Raw genomic sequence first — 20,146 nt, 5'->3', positions numbered from 1 at the left:
TATTAGCATTGTAGGATGACATTCTGGTTGAATGTTGAGATGGGGGTATTAATGGTGGTTTTGTTTGGAGAATATGGTAGTGTTAATGGTGGTGGTAGTGGTGGGTTTTTTGGAGAATTTGGTGGTGGTTATGGTGTTATGGATGGGTTATAGATGGGGTTGGTGGTTTTTCTGATTGTGTTATTTGTGATTATGTTGATTGTTTTTTTTTTTTTTAAGATGCCTTATTTGTGAATTGTGAATTGTGTTGTATTTTCCATTCAGTTATTGAGTTCTTATTTAGAGTAAGATGCCTCGTTGTCCTACAAGAAGGAGGAAGAAAGAGTTGAGGCGAAGAGCTGAGTTGAAGCGTAGGAATGAGTTAGTTCGGCAAGCAGTCGCACTACTAATGGCTGGTGCTGCTGCCATCTTAGTACTTTGGAAAGAGTACTATGAAAAGTATCTTCTCAGAGCTCCCTATGAAAGCAATTACTTAACGCGTCGTACGTTCATTTCTTTTATCATCGATTCAGATGAACATTGTCATAACTTGCTACGGATGAACGTCAGCTGCTTTCGTCAATTTGTTGAAATATTTAAACGGGCGGGAACCCTAGAAGATACAATCCATTGTAAGGTGGAGGAGCAAGTTGCCATCTTCTTGCATATTGTGGCACATAATCAGAGGGTTAGGACTATTAGAGCATGTGCTAGACGTTCAGGGGCAACTGTTTCGACGTATTTCAACAAAGTATTAAAGGCAATTTTGGGTATGCAAGATTTCTTCATCAAACCACCGACAGGTGAGACACCATCGCAGATTGAGGGGAATCCTAGGTGGATGCCATATTTCAAGGATTGCATCGGTGCAATAGACGGGACATACATACGTGCTAAAGTACGTATTGAAGACAAACCTGCCTACTTTTGTCGTAAGCATTTTATAGCTCAAAATGTTTTGGCGGCCTGTGACTTTGACTTAAAATTCACGTATATCCTAGCCGGATGGGAGGGTTCGGCTTCCGACTCGAGAGTGTTAGCGGATGCATTAACAAGGGCTGACAAGATTCCACTTATTCCAGGTACATTGTATATGACATAGTTACATTCTAGTAAACAAGTTCCCACTTATTACTAGTTGCTGATATAGAATATTTTTTTTTGTAGGAAAGTTTTACCTCGCCGATGGCGGGTACCCTCTCTTACGACATTTCATTACTCCGCATCGTAAGACCGCATACCACCTAAGTGAGTGGAGTGGGCGGCGTCCACGGACTAGTAATGAGTTGTTCAATCATAGACACTCGTCCTGTCGAAATGTCATTGAGCGCACATTTGGCGTCTTGAAGAAGCGTTTCAATATTCTTAATGAAGAACCAATGTACAGTATCGAGAAGCAGATTGACATCTTCTTAGCATGTTGTTGCATCCATAATCATATTCGACGTTTAATGCCTAATGATTCAATACTAGAAGATGTGGACAACTTTCTAGCTAGACAACTCTTACTACAAACTGTGGAAGATGAGGACATACCACGAGATCCTCCTGAATCAAGGGATGATGACAAAAGAGCAGGAGAGGAAATTAGAAACACGCTTGCCACACAGATGTGGAATGATTTCAGTAGACATCATTGACGTTATATGACTCTTTTACTGGTTATATGACTCTTTTACTGTTTCGAGTAACTTTATTATGTTCTGATGGTTGTATGTGTGTTTATTCAAGTAACTCTGTTGTTATTAGTGTGATGGATTAAAATTTTGAAGGAATATAGTAGCTACTTGTTTTGGATGATCTATGCTGTGTCTTTTGATGGTTGTATGTGTATTTATTCAAGTTGTTATACATCTCAGGTTGTTATATGGATGTATGAGTCCTAACGAACATATATGTGTATATTGAATCAGAATGACAAGTGCGCCACAAACCTCGCAGAAGAGGGGGAAGAATGTCATTTGGAATGACCAAATGGACAAGGTGCTCGTAGATACCCTTCTAGTTCAAATCGCAGAGGGGTTCAAAATCCCAAATGGTTTTAAGGATCATGCTTATGTAGCTGCGGCCACTGCAATGAATGCCTTTTTCAACCTCCAACTCAATAAGGAGCACATAAAAAACCGCATCAAGACTATGAAAGAAACATACAAGAGTGTTTGCATCATCCTGAGTAGAAGTGGTTTTGGTTGGGACAATGAGACCAAAATGGTCACCTGCGAGAGAGAGGTCTACGATGACTACGTCGCTGTAAGAAACACTTCCTCTCAAGATACAATCTTCTTATAGTAATATCATATCCAATATCTTCTTATTTTTTATGCTCCTTCTCACAGGCTCATCCAAAACATAAGAAACACTTCACTACCCATCATGTTTTGCATGACGATATGTGCAAAATCTTTGGAGACGAGTTCGCGAAAGGGGCTGGGGCTAGGACGCGTGAGAATCAAAGCATAGCAAGTTCGCAGCCAGTCAGTCTTGATGACATTGGGGATGACTTTGCAGATGACCATACCCCCATGTCTCACCACCAACCATCTCCAGAAGCAGATCCTACTAATGGTGGTAGTGAGACATCTCCCTTAAGACGGGATGGTACCAGACGACAGAGGTCTCGTCACGGTGGGGCACATTTGGATAGTATGTCGCGTATCTCAACAAGCATGGACAAGGTTGCCGATGCCCTCACAGGTGATCGTCCCCCTGCTTACCTTGCACAGCTTCGCGAAGCTGTTAGAGGGGTTGGGGGTTTTTCGCAGGATATCTTGTTGAGGACCACGGAGTACCTCACAATAAATCCATCTCAGGTGCATATTTTCATCATGTACGAGGAGGATGAGAGGAGGTCGTACATCCGAAGGAAGATGGCTTGTTTCATCAGGCAACAGATGGATGATTGAGGGTGGTTATGGTGGTAGTTACTGTTATATGAACTTTACAGTCTTTGTTTTATTTTGGATGGTCGTTATTTATTTTGGATGTTGGTAGCTATGTTGGTAGCTTTTAATTTGGATGTTAGTAGTTATGGCGGTAGTTATTTTTATCTGTATGGGATCTTTGACATTTGGATGGCGGTTAATGGCATACGGTGCATATTTTCTATTTTGACATTTGGATGATGCTTTGATATCTTTTCATCAAAAATATGTTGTCTTTTTGTTAGGTGAGTATGGGAAAGCAGAAGTACTATGCTGTCTTTAATGGCAGGAGGCCTGGGATTTACTATACTTGGCCAGAGTGCCATGAGCAAGTTGACAAATTTAGCGGAGCATGCTACCGCTCATTTGGGATGTTGGCGGAGGCTCAGTCACAGTTAGACGCATATTTGGAGAGAGCCAGGTATCGGAGCAGCGAAAGGGTTGAGGAGGTAGAGGAGTTGCGAAATGAAAGGGCAGAGGTGGTGCCACAGAGGGTGTTACCATGGGTTTCCCTCCTTCTTGTTGGTTCCATTATATTGCTTTTAAAATCTGCTTCTTAAGTTTTTTTGAGTATATTTTTGTATTAGTGGACTATTTGGTAGGCTTAGGGGGCTTAGGATCAAATATTGTGGAGATGTTGAAGTTCCGTCCTTGATATCCACCGTGTAAAGAATGATAGTGTTTTATATGGAACTTTTTTTTTCTGTAGGCGTTTGACTTTCAGCTATGTAAAATGTGTCAAACTATGGCATAGGGTTTTAAAAAAATCTTAGGCTTTCCGAATCTACTTGGCTGCTGAGAGCTTATTGGGATCGATTGCAACAGCTTGACCTTGTTGGACATCCCATATGTAAGTCAAATTACTATGACAAAAAATGGCAGAGTTTGGATTCATCTAAATTTCACTCCTTTTGTTGTCATCATGATTGTTTTGATGGAGAAGAATTTCCATACCTCATTCTGTACTGCTTAAATATAGGAACTATCCAAACCTAACTATGATGGACAGTATGAAAAGAGCATTAAACAAAACAGTTTTTAGACAGCTCATTTCAGTGTCCTCCTTGATATAGCTTCTGTTCCCAAAATGTCCAAACAACAGAAATGCATCAGATTGTGTGCATTAAAGTTGTTGATTGTTTTCTCCTCAACTTTACATGCCCAGGTGAGTAAGATTTGGTTTATATAAGACTATATGTATTTAGAAGGTCTTAAATAATGCATTAATAATGCATTTTCTGGGTTGAAGTTCTTAGTTGGTGGCCTGTTCAAATACAATTGAAGAAATCATATTTTGGAAGTTCAGCATCTGTAGGAAGAGCATGCTGTAATGGGGATTGTGTTTTTCTGTCACATCCTTTTGTTTATCAAAACCCTGCAAAGAAAGAGGCTTTGTGATCGCTTTCTGATCTTTCTTTTTCAATAGGTGTGAATGCATAGATCTCTTGGCATGCTTTCTCTCTATGTTCATCTGTTCCCTAAGATCTCTTGCATTCGCTATAATTTGTGCAGAAAAGCAACTGTTGTCTGATCAATTTTCATAGCAGGTTCAAAGTTATTTATTTGCAGGCTTTAGGACTTACTTTTCCCATTTTATTATATAGTTATATCTAATTTGGTGTATCATCTGTATTTTTTTTTCAGTCCCTTATCTGCTAGCTGAACCCAAACTCCCCAAAGAATTCTGAAACTGCTCACATGTTGGAACATTTTCAGTGAGAGCAAGCGAGAGTAAGAGTGTGGGAGATAGTGGAGGAGAATTGGCGTTTAGCTTTACAATGTTAGCTTGTTATATGACTTACATCTGTTTGATTGAGAAATCCAAAGCTGAAAATGTCATCACCCTGCGTCTTCCACTATCTCCATTTCTATTTCCCATGTTGGTAGTCATCTCATCCAGAATTTGGCTCCATTTCCCCGCCACCTCTATGCAAATATATGTTTCCATCAAGTGAGAGTAGATATATGGTTCTGGTGCTCCCTATTTTTATTTACCACATGAACATGATTTTTTATTCGGAGATATGGCTTCTAGCTCAACTGGTTGAGCACTTGTGAAATGGTGATCGACCACAATATTTCTCAAGAGGATGGTGGTTAGAACCCACCAAGATTTTTATTGCTTGAGAGCTTCTATTTGGATTTTATCTCATTCTATCTTATTTAGCTTTTAAATTGTCTCCTTCTAAGATTAGAGATAAATAATTGGCTGCTCAATTAGACAAGTAGGATATGTATTATATTTTGGGAAATGATACCCCCAAACGGTTTCTGTGAGAATGGTTCATTGCTTGAGGATAAATTCACCCCCTTTAACATTTTTTCTCAACTGAAACTGTTTTACAGAGATTGGTGGGATGCTTTTCCTCCTGATTCCAGGTTTCCATTTTTGCATTTGTCCCCAATCTTTGGATGGGAGCTTCATTTTCCGTTCGTACTGCGAACAGGCCCCAATGGAGAGTGTCAACAGCGGTGGCTTCAACACATCTTTCTGGTCCAATGCTTTGAGTATCTTTTTGAGAAGAGGTTAAGCGTGAAGGCGTAGAGAGCATGTTGCCAAAGCCCCCAGCAGTTGTTAAAGAAGATGAATTCTATAATCTTACAGATAGAAATTAATCCTTGTTGGACATCCTATTTTTCTTGTAGAATTTAATCTTACAGATGGGATGTCTGTTGCTTCAAAACAAGGATTCTGATTTCCCTTGTGGGGCCCAATGTTGGACTTTAGGATTGATCTGTTCGTTGATTGCCCACGCAGTCGAACTTGATTCCAAATAATGATGTTTCGACCATATTTCGTTGTATCCATAGACATAGATTATGTATACTCATATAAAATGATAATGCAGCCTTTTGATGCCCTTTATTGTCAATATTACACATTCAAGTAATGTTCTTTAACCATCTACAGAGACGCGTCTCTTGTACTTGAAGGGTTTCTCTTGTAGCACATAAATCATTTTAATAGGAGCATCCCAACCCTCCGAGCTGTAGAGGGACTGTACATTATAGAAAACTCCATAGATCGGAAGGTTCGGATCATCTTATATATGGAGACTCCATTTTTAGTTTATATATTTACTCATCTTTTTAGTTTTAACTAGTTGTATTTGTTGTGAATAGATTGTTAGGAATTGTAGCATCCAAAGAGAACATAAGACTGACAATGGGTAGGTGATGCTTCCTGCTAAACCAATCTAAAGCTTTGGTAACAAGGATCAGCCCTTCTTTCCCTGTTACTTTTTAATTTGAATAAAAATGAGAAAATTATTCTCTTTCCCTGTTACTTTTCAAACTCTTATTTGGTTGGCAGATAATTGCTTTTTGGAATTGTAAGCTATCAAAAGCTAATTAAAAAGGTGCAAGACAGAAGTGTCATTATTAAAACAAGGAAGTGAAGGCATCATTTCTCTATAATGTTGTAAATGAACATGGAAAAAGGATCTTGACTCTAAAGTAAAGAAAAGAGAAGCTTAGATCTGAATACAGTTTAATTACTAAAAAGCCTTGTATAAGTGTACACAGGCGCGTGTGTAGTGATTCTTATTGTTACAGAATGTGACCCATCTGTGGATAGTAAAAGACAAATTAACTGAATTATTAATGTTTGCTTGCCCATATTTTTACCTGAAAAAATACAAATTAACTCCGTATAATTTCTCATAATACAAAATGATATTTCCACCACTTCTGTGATGTTTCTTTTCCGTTTCCCTGGCAACTGAATGCACATTCCTGTTGTTTCTTTACTGTTTCTTTTCCGTTTCCTGGCAACTGAACGCGCACTCTTCTGCTTTCTTAGCAGTTTCTTTTCCTTTCCGTTTCCTTCTGCCACGTCATTTCCTTTTCCTTTCCGTTTCCTGTGCGCAACTGAACAGGCCCTAAGAGAATCAATTATGATTCCGATTCTAGGGTTTGGTATCGCCCCAACCAACACCGGGAATGGAATCAAATTTTTAGCTAATTGCACTTATAGCATTCCTGGACTCTTGGGTTTGCCAAGTCGTGGGAGCAACGTCGATGTTTGCAAACCTAAACTTGTGCTAGCAGAAACTGTGATGGAAAAGAAAACCTAAACTTGTGCGAGCAAACAATGAGCTCGTAGATGGAAAAGAAAGTGTCTATTGATTAAATCATATTACTTTTTTCTGTTTTGAACGATAATTAGAACAAAATTCCAGAGTTCCAAAACTCCTCAAATCTAAAACTTTCGTTTTGGCTTTCTCCCATTTAGTGTAGTATTTTCCTATCATGTTTTTGGAGTAAATTTTTATTGTTTCTTTTTCTATTAGGCACTTCGTCAAGCAGGTTGTCCGGTTGATTTTTGGCTATTATTGCCAAGGGTGTTTTAGCTATTACTGTTTCAGGCCTTTTTCAAATTGAGCCTAATATCTTATTTGCCATCTCCATTGTTGAATCCCTTGATTTTTGGGATTTCTTTAATCAGATATTGCTGGTAGCTACATTAGATTAGGGATGTCAATAACCAACGATTACGTTGGCTAGTTAGTTTTAGCTATCTTTTATATTTATCTTTTAGTTTTCTTTTATTTATCCTTTATTCTGATTGGTTGTAGAGTCCTAGTGTGTTGAAACTTGAGATCATTGTAGACGTTTATATTTTCTTATCTCTTAATGGAAAAGGTAGAGAAGAATTCAACTTAATTTCGTGCTATTGTACGGGGGACTGGTTTCTCAAACGAACCATTATTTCATCTTCTTTTTGTCTACTTTTGGGTACCTATCATTTTGGTATTAGAGCTGGTTGATCTTGGCATGACAAAAAAGGAGTCAACTCAAGAACAATTCAGCCATGGAAGAGAGAGTGGAGAAGTTAGAAGAGACTGTTAACAATCTGGCAGAGAAGTTTCACAAATTTATGGAAAGTCAAAAGCAGAAATCCGTCGAGGATGAGGCTTCCCATGGCAAGGTTACCTATTCCAATGTGGAATTAGGAGGAAATGACGAATCAGGGTCTGGAACAAAGGCAGGATCTATTCAAGCGAGGTACACTCAGTTGGATTTCCCTAAATACGATGGATTAGAAGAACCAACGGGATGGGTATATCGCGCAGAACAATTTTTTTGCTTCCATTAGACTGCAGAAGATATGAAGGTACCTCTTTCATCGTTCCATCTGGAGAGTGAAGCGCTACAATGGCTTCAATGGTACAAGAAAGTTCACAAAAATATGGAGTGGAAGGACTTGAAGTTAGCCTTGCGTGTTAGATTTGGCCCTACAGACTTCCAAGACTTTGATTCGGCACTCAGCAAACTTCAGCAAATAGGTTTGGTACGGGAATATAAAAAACAATTCGATAGGCTGTCTAACATGGTTGAAGGATGGACTGAGAAGGCCTTGGTCGGGACTTTTGTGGGAGGCCTCAAGGATGAGTTGGCAGGAGAAGTTCAAGTCTTCCGTTCGAAGACATTGAATGAGGCTATTGGGTTGGAACGGATGATGGAAGAAAAAATCCAGCAAGGTCAGATACTTCTAAAGGGTACAATGATTGAGTATGAGTACTCAACAATAGATCCACCAGGTCCTCGAAGGCTTACAATGACGAGATGAAGGAGAGACGTTCTAAAGGGTTGTGCTACAACTGTGACGGGTGATTTGTTCCTGGTCACAAGTGCAAGTTTCCTCAATTTCAGTTGATTCAAATTCTTGACAGTGACAAGGAAGAAGAAGATGAATAAGAGCATTTGCCTTGAGGACAAGGCAATTTTTCAAGGGGAAGGGAATGTTGAATCCCTTGATTTTTGGAATTTCTTTAATCGGATATTGCTGGTAGCTACGTTAGATTAGGGATGTCAATAACCAACGATTACGTTGGCTAGTTAGTTTTAGCTATCTTTTATATTTATCTTTTAGTTTTCTTTTATTTATCCTTTATTCTGATTGGTTGTAGAGTCCTAGTGTGTTGAAACTTGAGATCATTGTAGACGTTTATATTTTCTTATCTCTTAATGGAAAAGGTAAAGAAGAATTCAACTTAATTTCGTGCTGTTGTACGAGGGACTGGTTTCCCAAACGAACCATTATTTCATCTTCTTCTTGTCTACTTTTCTGTACCTATCATCCATCTACCTGTTTAGATTCTCAACTCAACTCAACAAAGCCTTTGTCCCAAGCATCTACCTGTTTAGATTACTTATGAAAATAGTTGACATAAGAGGGACGCGTGGGTGAAATAAGCAAGAACAAAAAAATTGAGATTAGGATCATCTCCCACACAGTAACATCACAAAGAGCAGGAAGAAATTAGTGTAGTGCCATCAGTCCTATGCTAACCCCAAATCATTTATCACATGCCCAAGGGATATATTTCAACCATAACCCTATTTGAGCCTGCATCTATTGCTGATCAAGGAGAGTTTCAACAGGCGTAGGTTTGATGGCTTAAACAGGGACCAACAAGGATGCCTCATCACATTCATGTATCTTGAATGCCTCAAGAACCTGGAAATGAGCATTGGAGAAGAGACAGAACGGCACTGGAGGAACTCGGACCTGAAACTTTCCAGATTAAATCAAACCTGAAAGAACACACCACAAATTCAAGTAGTTTTTCCCTTTAAATGGAGAGGAGAAAAGAGGAGAGGAGAGGGTATTCGATATATATATATATATATATATATAGAGAGAGAGAGAGAGAGAGAGAGAGAGAGAGAGAGAGAGAGAGATTTTGTAAAAGAACTTAGTTTTTTTTATCAAGAGCGAGATGCGAGTGATGCAGGGGCAGAGGCACATATAGCGTGAGGGTGGCCACTCCCGCCTCCCCCCCCTCCCCTCCCCCAAATGACTTGCAAAATCCCATTTTTTGTAAGGCTGTGTAACTCCTAACCCCAAAAGACTACTAGTTCGAGTCCCTACCATTATGCCCGTGATTCTTTTTATTTAGACGTCCAAATTGCTGTAGCGCAGGGAGCTCTTCAAATAGAATTTTACTAGAAATAGAGTTCTGTTGAGCTTTTCTTTTTAAAATTCTAGCCAATAGAATTCTACCCTCCAAATAGATGAAGTTAGGGCCCGTTTCGATACCTCATACTTTGTATTTGGATTTTGAATTGAGTTTTGACTGCAAAATGAATAGATCCGGCAACAAATGTTGAGGGAGAGAGAGAGAGAGAGGGAAGGGGTACTTCCTAGTGGAGGGGAGAGGTTGAGGAGCAAAGAGGGTGAAGGAAACTGCCAGATCTGTGGATTTCCAATTTCTTATTTCCACAGTAAATTTAGAAATCTGATTTTTTTCACTGTCAGCTGCTGAATTAGAAATCCAAGAATTTGATCCGATCCAAATTACAATGCAAAAAGGGCTGCAAATGTGAGAAATCCAAATCAAAATCTTCTTGGCATCCAAACGGTCCCTAAAGTAATGTGTAAAGAAGTTGTTTCCGTATACAAAACGATAGCGATGAATGAGACGTCCAAGGAATTGTTGCTGACTTCCATCATGACTTTGCAAGGTGAGAGGATTGTCTCCTATAAATACATCTTTGGCATAGTGCAATGACAATGGTAGTCGATCCCTTCTTAGCAATTTGAATTGTTTCAGTTTAGGGTACGAAGACCAAAAGCTAGCCTACATCTTCTAGTCTTGCCGTGCACAATCTCTCTCCCACAATCAATCTTTTCTTAGGATCAGTGACTTGTCCTTCGTGCTACGTTTATTTCAGCACTTTTTGGGCTTCACCTTGCTGCCCACCCCCGATACCATCATTGTTCCAATACTTCGGAGCCGAGATCATTGTAAGAAGTTGCGATTTGCATTGGCAAACTAGTCCTTTGGGCTATCTCCATCAACCTACTACCCTTGGGCTGCTATTCGGGTTTTCCATCTCCAAAACCATTTGGGATGTTGCTGAATTTTATGTCTAAATTAAATTATTTTGATAGTTGCTAGATTTTGTACCTCTAAAACTAAGGCTCGTGGTTGCAGCTCTATTTTGTCCTCCCAAATAAAGTTCATTGCTGCTACTTGTAAGCCCAATGGTTCCCACCTTGGCATTACCTTCTTGTTTTGATGATTCCAAACACAAGTTGATGTGTTTTGTTTATCTAATGTGCTTGATGTTTCAAAGTACATGTATTGGAAATCAAGGAATCAAACACCAAAGTCAAGGAAGTATGGATCATGGCATGAACCAATTGAAGACATCTCATTGGAAGCCAAAGGAATTCGAAGGCTTGGAGAAATCAAGGAGACATCTTGAAGAGACAAATAATCAAAGAGAAGATCCATGGAAGTGACCAAGACATGAAGAGCTTCAAAGTTGAAGATTTGCATGTGAATGTCTTGTGTTAGAATGTAAGTCTAATCCCACTTAGACATCCCTTTTAGAGGCACAAGTAATTGAGTTTCAAAGGCCTTAAAATATTTGAAATTAACTTGAAATATATTTGAAATAAACTTGAAAATGTATTTGAAATGAACTTGAAAATGTATTTGAAAATATATTTGAAAACATAGAACTAAAGCCCAAAGACCATAGCCCAAAAGCCCATGTTCTTTTAAAGTAAAAATGGAATTTTACCAAGGGCCGGCCGATTGGGGTTCACCGGGCGACCGCGGAAGCAAGTCTGGAAATCCAGCACTTGGCTTTCAATAGCAGGCCGGTCGACCGGGGAGTCCCGGGCGACCGCGGATGTGTTTTTGGAAATCCAGAAACAATCCAACATGGTCGGGCCGGTCGACCGCCATAGGGTTGGGCGACCGCGGAGAGGAACCTGGACAAAAATAAAATTGTCCAGATTGCTTTCGGCGGACGACCGCGACATACCCGGTTGACCGCGGCAATAAGGAATTTCAAATTTGAAAAGAGAGCCCGATAAGGGTGGGCGACCGCCGTGGCTCGGTCGACCGCCGCGGCATGGAAATAGAGCCATTGGGGCTTGCGCAGGTTGACTTTTTAAACTCATATTTTTACAGTTTTACCCTCAAACGGTCATATTTTCAAGTGGGCTATATATACCTTATCCAAGACCTTTTAAACTTATCTCTCTCTCTCATTCCTAAACATGTTTTAAACATATTAGAGAGTGAAAAACACCCTTGTGCCTCAATTTGGAATATCTAAAGGGCTTAGATCTAGGCTTATATTTGTACATCTTTCTTCCATCCTTTGTAACCCTTTTGAAGGGATTTTTGTTTTCTTTCTTCAAATATTATCTTTGTATATTCGGCGAGTGTGAAGGGACACGGAGCTGTTTGTAATATTAAATAACCGCAAGTGCACGGATCGTGTAAATACGGGTCGAACTCAGGGAAGAGAAATCTAGTTGTCAATCCTATTCTTGTACCGATTAGAATACTAGTTATGATATAATGTTGCATGGAATGGACTCAGGATTTCTGTGGACTTGACCTCGGAGCCAACACTATATATAAGCGTATATTCTAATCAATCTAAGAATCAAATTTCACTAAGATCTTTTTTATTTGAAATCCTAATTTAGGCAAAGTGTACCAAGGTTCTAATGATCTCTTTTAACTACTTATCTAATTTAATTAGAAAACCAAAATTCTAAAGGCCTAAGTTAATTGGAAAATTGCAAAAGTAATTTGGAATAGTGTAAAAATCTTAATTCAATATAAAAGATTACTTAGGGTTAGAATCCACCATGGGTTTGGATTAGATTGATTAATTAAAACAACTCTTGAATTGGGTTGAAAATTCGATTAACTAGTCAATAAGGAATAAGATCAAAGGGATGTCATTCCTTATAAGTAATTAATCAAATCCACTCTCTAATTTACATTGATTATATATAACTTTATATTTGTTAATCAACAATCATTCATACGAAAGGGGAAAGCCAATGGCATGAATGATTGGGATTTTCCAAAACACAAAATCCTACACAATTTTTCAATTAAGTAGATTGATTTAATTATAAATATTTCTCCTTCCCCATGACTTCAACTAAACCCTAAGTAAATAGGATTTAGTTATTCATGAAGAAAGGAAGAAAAACAAAAATAAAAGAGATAGATGGGAGAAAGAGTGCCATATATAATTACTTGAAAAGAAAACTAAAAGAAAAATAAATCTCCACTAATTTGAATTGAAACAAAAGTACATCAACTTGAACTTGAAAATAAATAACAAAAATAAAAAGAACTTATTCTTTTTCTCCTCCAATCTTTGGTTAAATCTTCCTCCTTCAAGCTTTAATGTCACCATGAGTTTGAATGGTGGATGATGATGCCTTGGATTAAGAGTTGAAAAGAACTTGAAAATAAGCAAGTGAGAACAAGAAAACCTAAGAGAGAGAGCTTGAGAGTGGTAGAGAGAAAAGAGAGAATGAAAAGAGAGAAAATAATGCCTTCTTTTCTCCAATATGTAGCTTTCTTCCCCTTCTATTTTCATCCCCAAGGAAAGACACAATCTTGGCATCTTTTTGTATTTTTGGAAATCACCACCTGTAGTTGGCAATTTTGTAACTCTGAGTATTTGTTGATAATGGAAAACTTCCTCCTTTCTTTCTTCACAATTTCAGCAACTTTTTGAGCAACTTTTATTGACTTTCTTTCTTCCTTTTTTTATTTTTCCAAAGTAAGAATGGGTGTAATATATTCAACAACTTTCTTCTTTTCTTGGTGGGTCCCACATGTTATTGCATGTATTTGCCATACACTCAAATAGAAATTACTAATTTCCAATAAAAAGCGTGGGAATGGCTGTTGTGTTTGGAACATGCATATATTGCCAAAAAGCAAATTCCAAGTTAGCAAGTGGGTCCCACATGTATTTCTATGAAATTCAAGCTTCTATTTAGAGTTGTGCATGGCTTGCATGGCTACTGACTTTCCAAAAGATCTTTCTAATTAAAATACACAAGCCTCTTGTATTTTTAGACGTGTGTTTAATTGCCAATATTTTTTAAAGTGGGTCCCACCCATATATAAAAAACGAATAGAGGTAATGCACACATGCCCACTGTATGTGAATAGGAAGATACTAAAATTTCTTGTGTCACCTTGCAGCCTTCTTAAAAAACGTTGGAAGTTGCCAACCCATGGCATATAAATCAGTAGACCCCGCTTCCCTTTTTTTTACCAAAAAGTGATGCACGCCCATTGTAGTTAGATGATCAACACTGTTCATTTACAAGCCCATTGCACAAGTTAAATCTTGGACACACAACATTATAATATTGTGTACTTCTTTTCTTCTTTAATGGCATCTCCTTCACGTGACATCATGGGATATGTGCATGAAAATCCAAGGGTGGGCCCAAGTGGCAACCTAAAAGGAGATTAGGTTGATAAAAATAAAATTTACCTTTTGAATTTTTAGCCTAAATATTTAAACTCTCTAATGAAGGATTAAGAGATCAAGGAATAAAACAATTTAAGCAAGTGAGTTAAATCTAAAGTGCAATGCAAGAAAGGAGCAAGAGACAAGAAATAGTGCACCCGAGATTTAAAGTGGTTCGGTCCTCAAACACACAAGGCCTACTCCACTCCACCAACCAAACCTGTTGATGGCTTCACTAAGGATTCCTTTAATGGCGAGGAATCAACCCAATTACAATTTGGTTCGGCTCCGCCTCGCAAGACTTGCCACGAACTGGAGAAAGCTCCGCGTCTCCTTGCACTCGCTCTTGGGATGGCTCCGCGTCCCTTCGCACTCGCCCAAATACAATCAAAGAAAATAGAAAAATACAACTCCCTCTTGAAGGGTAGATAGCTCTCAAGCTCACACAAATTCCACTCTTTGAAATGATATACAAATTCAAGCCTAGGTCTAATCCCTTTAGATATCCCAAATTGAGGCACAAGGGTGATTACCACTCTCTAATATGTTTAGAACATGTTTAGGAATGAGAGAGATATGTTCAAAGGCATAAGGAACACACATATATATAGAGAGAAAACCCAAATATGACCGTTTGAGGGGCATAGTCATAATTCTGGCAAAGTTCCCAACGGTCATAATTTTGTTCCCGACATAGTGGTCTCGGAGTTCCGAGAAATTCTCGGAGTTCGAGTTCCGGGATTACAAACAGAATATATAAAAATGCTACTGGACCAAATCTCGGAGCTCCGAGAATTCTCTCGGAGTTCCTAGAAGCCTATTTCCAGCATATTTTCAATTCTTGTTTCTTATTCTTTTGGGGCTTCCAAATTACGCATACATGGGATTGTTTATTCCAATTAGAGTCAGTTGTTTGGTGACTCCTTTATGCCTCATGGTGGGGTACCTAATAGGGATTAGATGTACAATCTACCACAAGACTTAAGCCTTCAAATCTTCTTCTTTTGAAGCACATCTTCAAGTCTTGAACTCTTGCATGGATCACCTCCATTTCTTTCGCTTTTCAAGATCTCTCCTTGAATGCTCCAAGCCTTCATCATCTTTTGGCTTCAAATGGTGTTTAAGGATGTACAAGCCTCGATCCATGCCGTTCTCCTTGATCTAAGTGTTTGAAATGCTTGAATCTTCAATACATGCACTAAACATCAAACACGTTAGAAATACAACACATTTCAACTTGTGTTTGGAATCATCAAAACATAGAAGATTGCCAAGGTGAGAACCATTGGGCTTACAATCTCCCCCTTGTTGAGGATGACAACACACAAGGTGAATGCCACATTTAAGCACACTAAACATAAAACTTCTCCCTCTTTGTCATCACAAAAAGAAGGCATGAAAGTTTTAAACAGAAGGGAAAAAATATGCAATGTGTAGCTCCCCTTTTGTCAAGGAATAAATCAAATTAAAACTCCCCCTTAATAAAAGCAAAATTCAAAACTAGGAGGGATTTGAAAACTCATATGGGGTTTTGAAAGATAACTCATTTTCTAGCTCCCCCTAAATCAAATGTCCCCCTTAAACAAGATACAATCATCAATGAATGGGGATCATCCAAATCAAATTCCCAAGATAAAGATATAACAATCTAAGTAAAAGTCTTTGGGTACAAAGAACCAAAATTCATAGAGATATTCAAATTTAGCATATGCCCCTAATCTATTGCAAAAGCATAGAAAACTAGGTTGGGGCCTTTGGAACCCACATCCATTTGGTTCCAAATGACTTAGATTTACCTAAAGTGTTCATTTCAACCCAAATAATCTTAGTCTTAGGTAAAGATTTAAGCACACATTCATTTTTAAAATGTCCTAATCTACCACAAAAATGACATTTTGTGCAACAAGTAGATGGACATGTAACAATACAAGAAGATTTAAGATTTTCAACATTTTTCTTCTCTTCTTGCAAATTTTGGTTTTCAAAAACCAATATTTCATTTTCTTTTGCAAATGATTTACATCTTTGAATCAAGTCTTTGTTTACATTAATCAAATCATTGTTTATTGATATAAAGCTTCATTCTTGAGCGAGAAATTATCAATTTTCAAATGCAAAGAATCAATCTCATTTTGTAGTTTGAAAATTGAGGAGTTGAAATCTTTTTTAATATCAAAAGTGTTTAAACAAGGATTCACAACACTACCATGTAAATGAGAAACATTAGAATCTTCTAATGAAAGATGACAAGTATGATTTTTAGAGATTTCTTCAAGTTTAATCCAAATCTCATGTACATCTTTACATGTTGAAATTTTCTCAAAAATATGGGGAGACAACGAGCAACAAATTGCAATCAAAGCTCTATTATTTAATGCATGCAATTTGGATCCTATTTTTCCTTTTTAGAAATACCATTATCTACAAGATTTAAGATCTCTAAATCCAAGGATCCTAAAAAGAACCTCATACGGGTTTTTCATTTCCCATAGTTGGTTCCATCAAAGGATGGAGGGATAGAGATGTCATGACCAACTTTAAAATCCATGAGTTTTGCCAAAAAAGATCTTTAACTCTTACCGGTTAAGGCTTTTGACAAGAGCCCTAGCTCTGATACCTAGTGAAAATCCAAGGGTGGGCCCAAGCGGCAACCTAAAAGGAGATTAGGTTAATAAAAATAAAATTTATTTTTTGAATTTTTAGCCTAAATATTTGAACTCTCGAATGAAGGATTAAGAGATCAAGGAATAAAACAATTTAAGCAAGTGAGTTAAATCTAAAGTGCAATGCAAGAAAGGAGCAAGAGACAAGAAAGAGTGCACCCGAGATTTAAAGTGGTTCGGTCCTCAAACACACAAGGCCTACTCCACTCCACCAACCAAACCCGTTGATGGCTTCACTAAGAATTCCTTTAATGGCGAGGAATCAACCTAATTACAATTTGGTTCGGCTCCGCCTCGCAAGACTTGCCACGAACCGGAGAAAGCACTGCGTCTCCTTGCACTCGCTCTTGGGATGGCTCCGTATCCCTTCGCACTTGCCCTTGGGATGGCCCCGCGTCCCTTCGCACTCGACCAAATACAATCAAAGAAAATAGAAAAATACAAATCCCTCTTGAAGGGTAGATAGCTCTCAAGCTCACACAAATTCCACTCTTTGAAATGATATACAAATTCAAGCCTAGGTCTAATCCCTTTAGATATCCCAAATTGAGGCACAAGGGTGATTACCACTCTCTAATATGTTTAGAACATGTTTAGGAATGAGAGAGATATGTTCAAAGGCATAGGGAACACATATATATAGAGAAAATCCAAATATGACCGTTTGAGGGGCATAGTCGTAATTCTGGCAAAGTTCCCAACGGTCATAATTTTGTTCCCGACATAGTGGTTTCGGAGTTCCGAGAAGTTCCAAGAATTTCTCTCGAAATTCCAGGAATACAAACAGAGTGCATGGGATAATTCCAAAACAACACTTATCAAGTGGACTAATATAAACTGGACGTTCCCCTTTTTTAATATCCATGAACTGATCCAACCGTCCACTTGGTGGAGGATGGTGAATTAATTATCGCCCATTATCCATTTCTGCAGGTCGATCAGAACGATAAAAATTGTAGCCCATTCCATGCTTGATCTGGATCATCCATGGTATAAGCAGTACACTCAATTGGGTGATAGAAAATCGTCAAATAGATGGGCTGCAACTAAGTCATTTTCGTGAGCTAATCCAAACCACCTAATTTATAAGTCACGACTAAGATAAAATGCGCCCACTAATCATCTCCATAAAATGATTCGAACCATCCAATCGGCTTATCCAATTTGGACACTTAAAATGGAAAAAAATTGAATCGGGGTCATCCGATCCGTTGAATTGATGGAGTAATCAAATTGGTATCGAAAGCTGGGAGCTATGATTCTAAAGGATTAGGCTCAAAGACTTTTGTCCATAGATTGGGAATAAGGTTCGACTAAGTTGGGTATTTTATGGAGCATTATAAAAGAACAGGCGATATAATGTTAACCGCAAGAGTGTCTGTTGGGTTAATACATGTAAGTGTGGGCCATGGTGAGGGTATAGGGTGATGAGAATAGTCAAAGAATTAATAAGAAGATTGCATGGTGTATGCCACATGTGTCAACCACCTAAGAGTGGACCCCACTTATATTTCTTTAAAATGAACCCAATACCATAGAATTATACCATCCGTCCAGTTGGTGGGCCCTTCTTTCATTCGGTCAACATTGAATCTTCGGAATTTTCAATTGTAGCTGCAAATTGATACTGACACCACCCTGTTTCTGATTCATGTTTTCCAAGCTTTGCTTTTTCCTTTGAAACTCCATCTTTTAAGCTATATTTTCCGTGAAAATTTAGAAAACAACCTGAAACACCAAAAACAAGAAAAATACCTTAGTAGTACCGCTTCAATTATTAAATATGCATGCTTTAGTACCACCAATTCACACATAAATGTGCTCATCAGATTCCCCCATACTTAAGCTTTGCTAGTCCTCGAGCAAACAAAAAGAAAAGGAAAACAAAAATAAGGAAGAAAACAAAAGAAGACAAGAACAAAAAAAAATCCTAACTTACTTTCGTAGGAATCACGATTGCACTTAGCACGTGCAACAAGCCTTTAAACCCCTAGGTTACCCTAGTGGACGAGTTGTGTCTCATGAGTGTTTGCAGTGAATATACACACAAAATTCTAAAAACAAATCTAGTCCTTTTTCTTTGAGAAATTTCTCAAAATAGAAGAACAAGAGTACCTCCATACTTAAACTTTGCATCATATCCCAAGTTGAAAAAATTATAAAAATATTTTAATTAAGGAATCATCTTTTGAATTTTTCCTACTCTTCTCCCTTTAATTTGCTTCTAATGTAATCGTACCATAAAAGAAATTTGATTCGGAAAATTCGTAGAAAATTTGCAAATTTATATGGCCCACCATACTTTCCACTTTTTTCATATTTTCTAAGAATAGAACTCACTTTTGTAATTCTCTACTGCTTTTGGCGTGAATGACATGCAGGGCATGCACCAGACACCCAAGCTACTAAGCAGTGTCCGACTAATCTTTGACTTGCATATGTCATAGACATTGATGCATATGAGTTCAAGCTTTACCTTTGATTATGTGCAATGCTTTAATTTATTAAGCTTTCTAATTGACTCATGTATGGAGTTTTCAGTCAGTTGCTCTCAAGCCAGTTGGCTTTAAGGAACTGGGCATAAAAACCCTTCAGACTTAATAGCTCTAGTCAAAAAGGCTACAAATCACAACTATAATCAAGAAGCAAACTTTCTAAAAATAATTCTTTCTTTCTTTTGTTTCAACCTTTCTTTCCTTTTTATCCATACCATATAAAAAGCAAGTTTCTATTTCTATTTCTTATTCAAATCATTTTAAAAGAAAGATTCCAAAAGAAAACAAAACTAAGAAAGGAAAGTATTCTTTCTAATTTTTCAAATTTTAAAATTAAAATATCCACTAACTTTCTTTCTTAAAATAGGAAAACAACTTTCTTTTAAGAATACCAAGTTCTTTCTAATTTTAAAAATTACCAAAAATAAAACGACAAGAAAATTTCTAACTTTAACTTATAGAAAAGACTAAAAAAGGAAAGTTTCTAGAAGCTACCCCCATACTTGAATTATGTATTGTCCTCAATGCATGCAAAAATAGAAACAAAAATATGAGGACTAAAAATAGAAAGGAGGGTACGTACTATATTTGTTTAGGCATGATTCGAATAGGAAGGTTCATGGAGATCCATGACCTCTTCCATATCCGGCTTTGACAACTCAATAAATGACTTTAATCTTTGACCATTAACTTTAAAAATCTCGCCATTGTTTGGATTAAGAACCTCGACCACACCATGAAATTCCACTTAGCAACCCAAGAGGGGGTGAATTGGGTTTCTTTTCTAATTTTAAGATTTTTGAAAACTTAGATTGCACTAGTT

At 37.8% G+C, this 20,146-nt stretch overlaps 2 protein-coding genes across 2 annotated transcripts; both read left to right on the top strand.

Annotated features, from left to right (window-relative positions):
- The first annotated feature begins 289 nt into the window (after positions 1-289).
- On the top strand, positions 290-1,619 carry LOC143853975 (uncharacterized). Its single transcript, XM_077363670.1, has 2 exons — positions 290-1,061; positions 1,147-1,619. Exons 1-2 carry the CDS (start codon positions 290-292, stop codon positions 1,617-1,619), a joined length of 1,245 nt encoding a protein of 414 aa, XP_077219785.1.
- A 334-nt stretch (positions 1,620-1,953) lies between these two features.
- LOC143853974 (uncharacterized) lies at positions 1,954-2,882 on the top strand. The gene is made up of 2 exons (XM_077363669.1): positions 1,954-2,229; positions 2,316-2,882. Exons 1-2 carry the CDS (start codon positions 1,954-1,956, stop codon positions 2,880-2,882), a joined length of 843 nt encoding a protein of 280 aa, XP_077219784.1.
- Positions 2,883-20,146: the final 17,264 nt, after the last annotated feature.

Source organism: Tasmannia lanceolata, unplaced genomic scaffold (assembly GCF_043159265.1).
Source record: "Tasmannia lanceolata isolate RefF3 unplaced genomic scaffold, GAP_Taslan_0.1 ptg000020l, whole genome shotgun sequence".
Taxonomy (NCBI): Eukaryota; Viridiplantae; Streptophyta; class Magnoliopsida; order Canellales; family Winteraceae; genus Tasmannia; species Tasmannia lanceolata.
Note: the sequence above shows the minus strand (reverse complement) of the source record. Positions and strands in the feature narration are given on the sequence as shown.

Coding starts and splice junctions, on each gene's coding strand:
- LOC143853974 (XM_077363669.1), top strand. CDS start 1,954: ATGGACAAGGTGCTCGTAGATACCCTTCTAGTTCAAATCGCAGAGGGG. Junction 2,230..2,315: donor TCTACGATGACTACGTCGCT/GTAAGAAACACT, acceptor TCCTTCTCACAG/GCTCATCCAAAACATAAGAA.
- LOC143853975 (XM_077363670.1), top strand. CDS start 290: ATGCCTCGTTGTCCTACAAGAAGGAGGAAGAAAGAGTTGAGGCGAAGA. Junction 1,062..1,146: donor CAAGATTCCACTTATTCCAG/GTACATTGTATA, acceptor TTTTTTTTGTAG/GAAAGTTTTACCTCGCCGAT.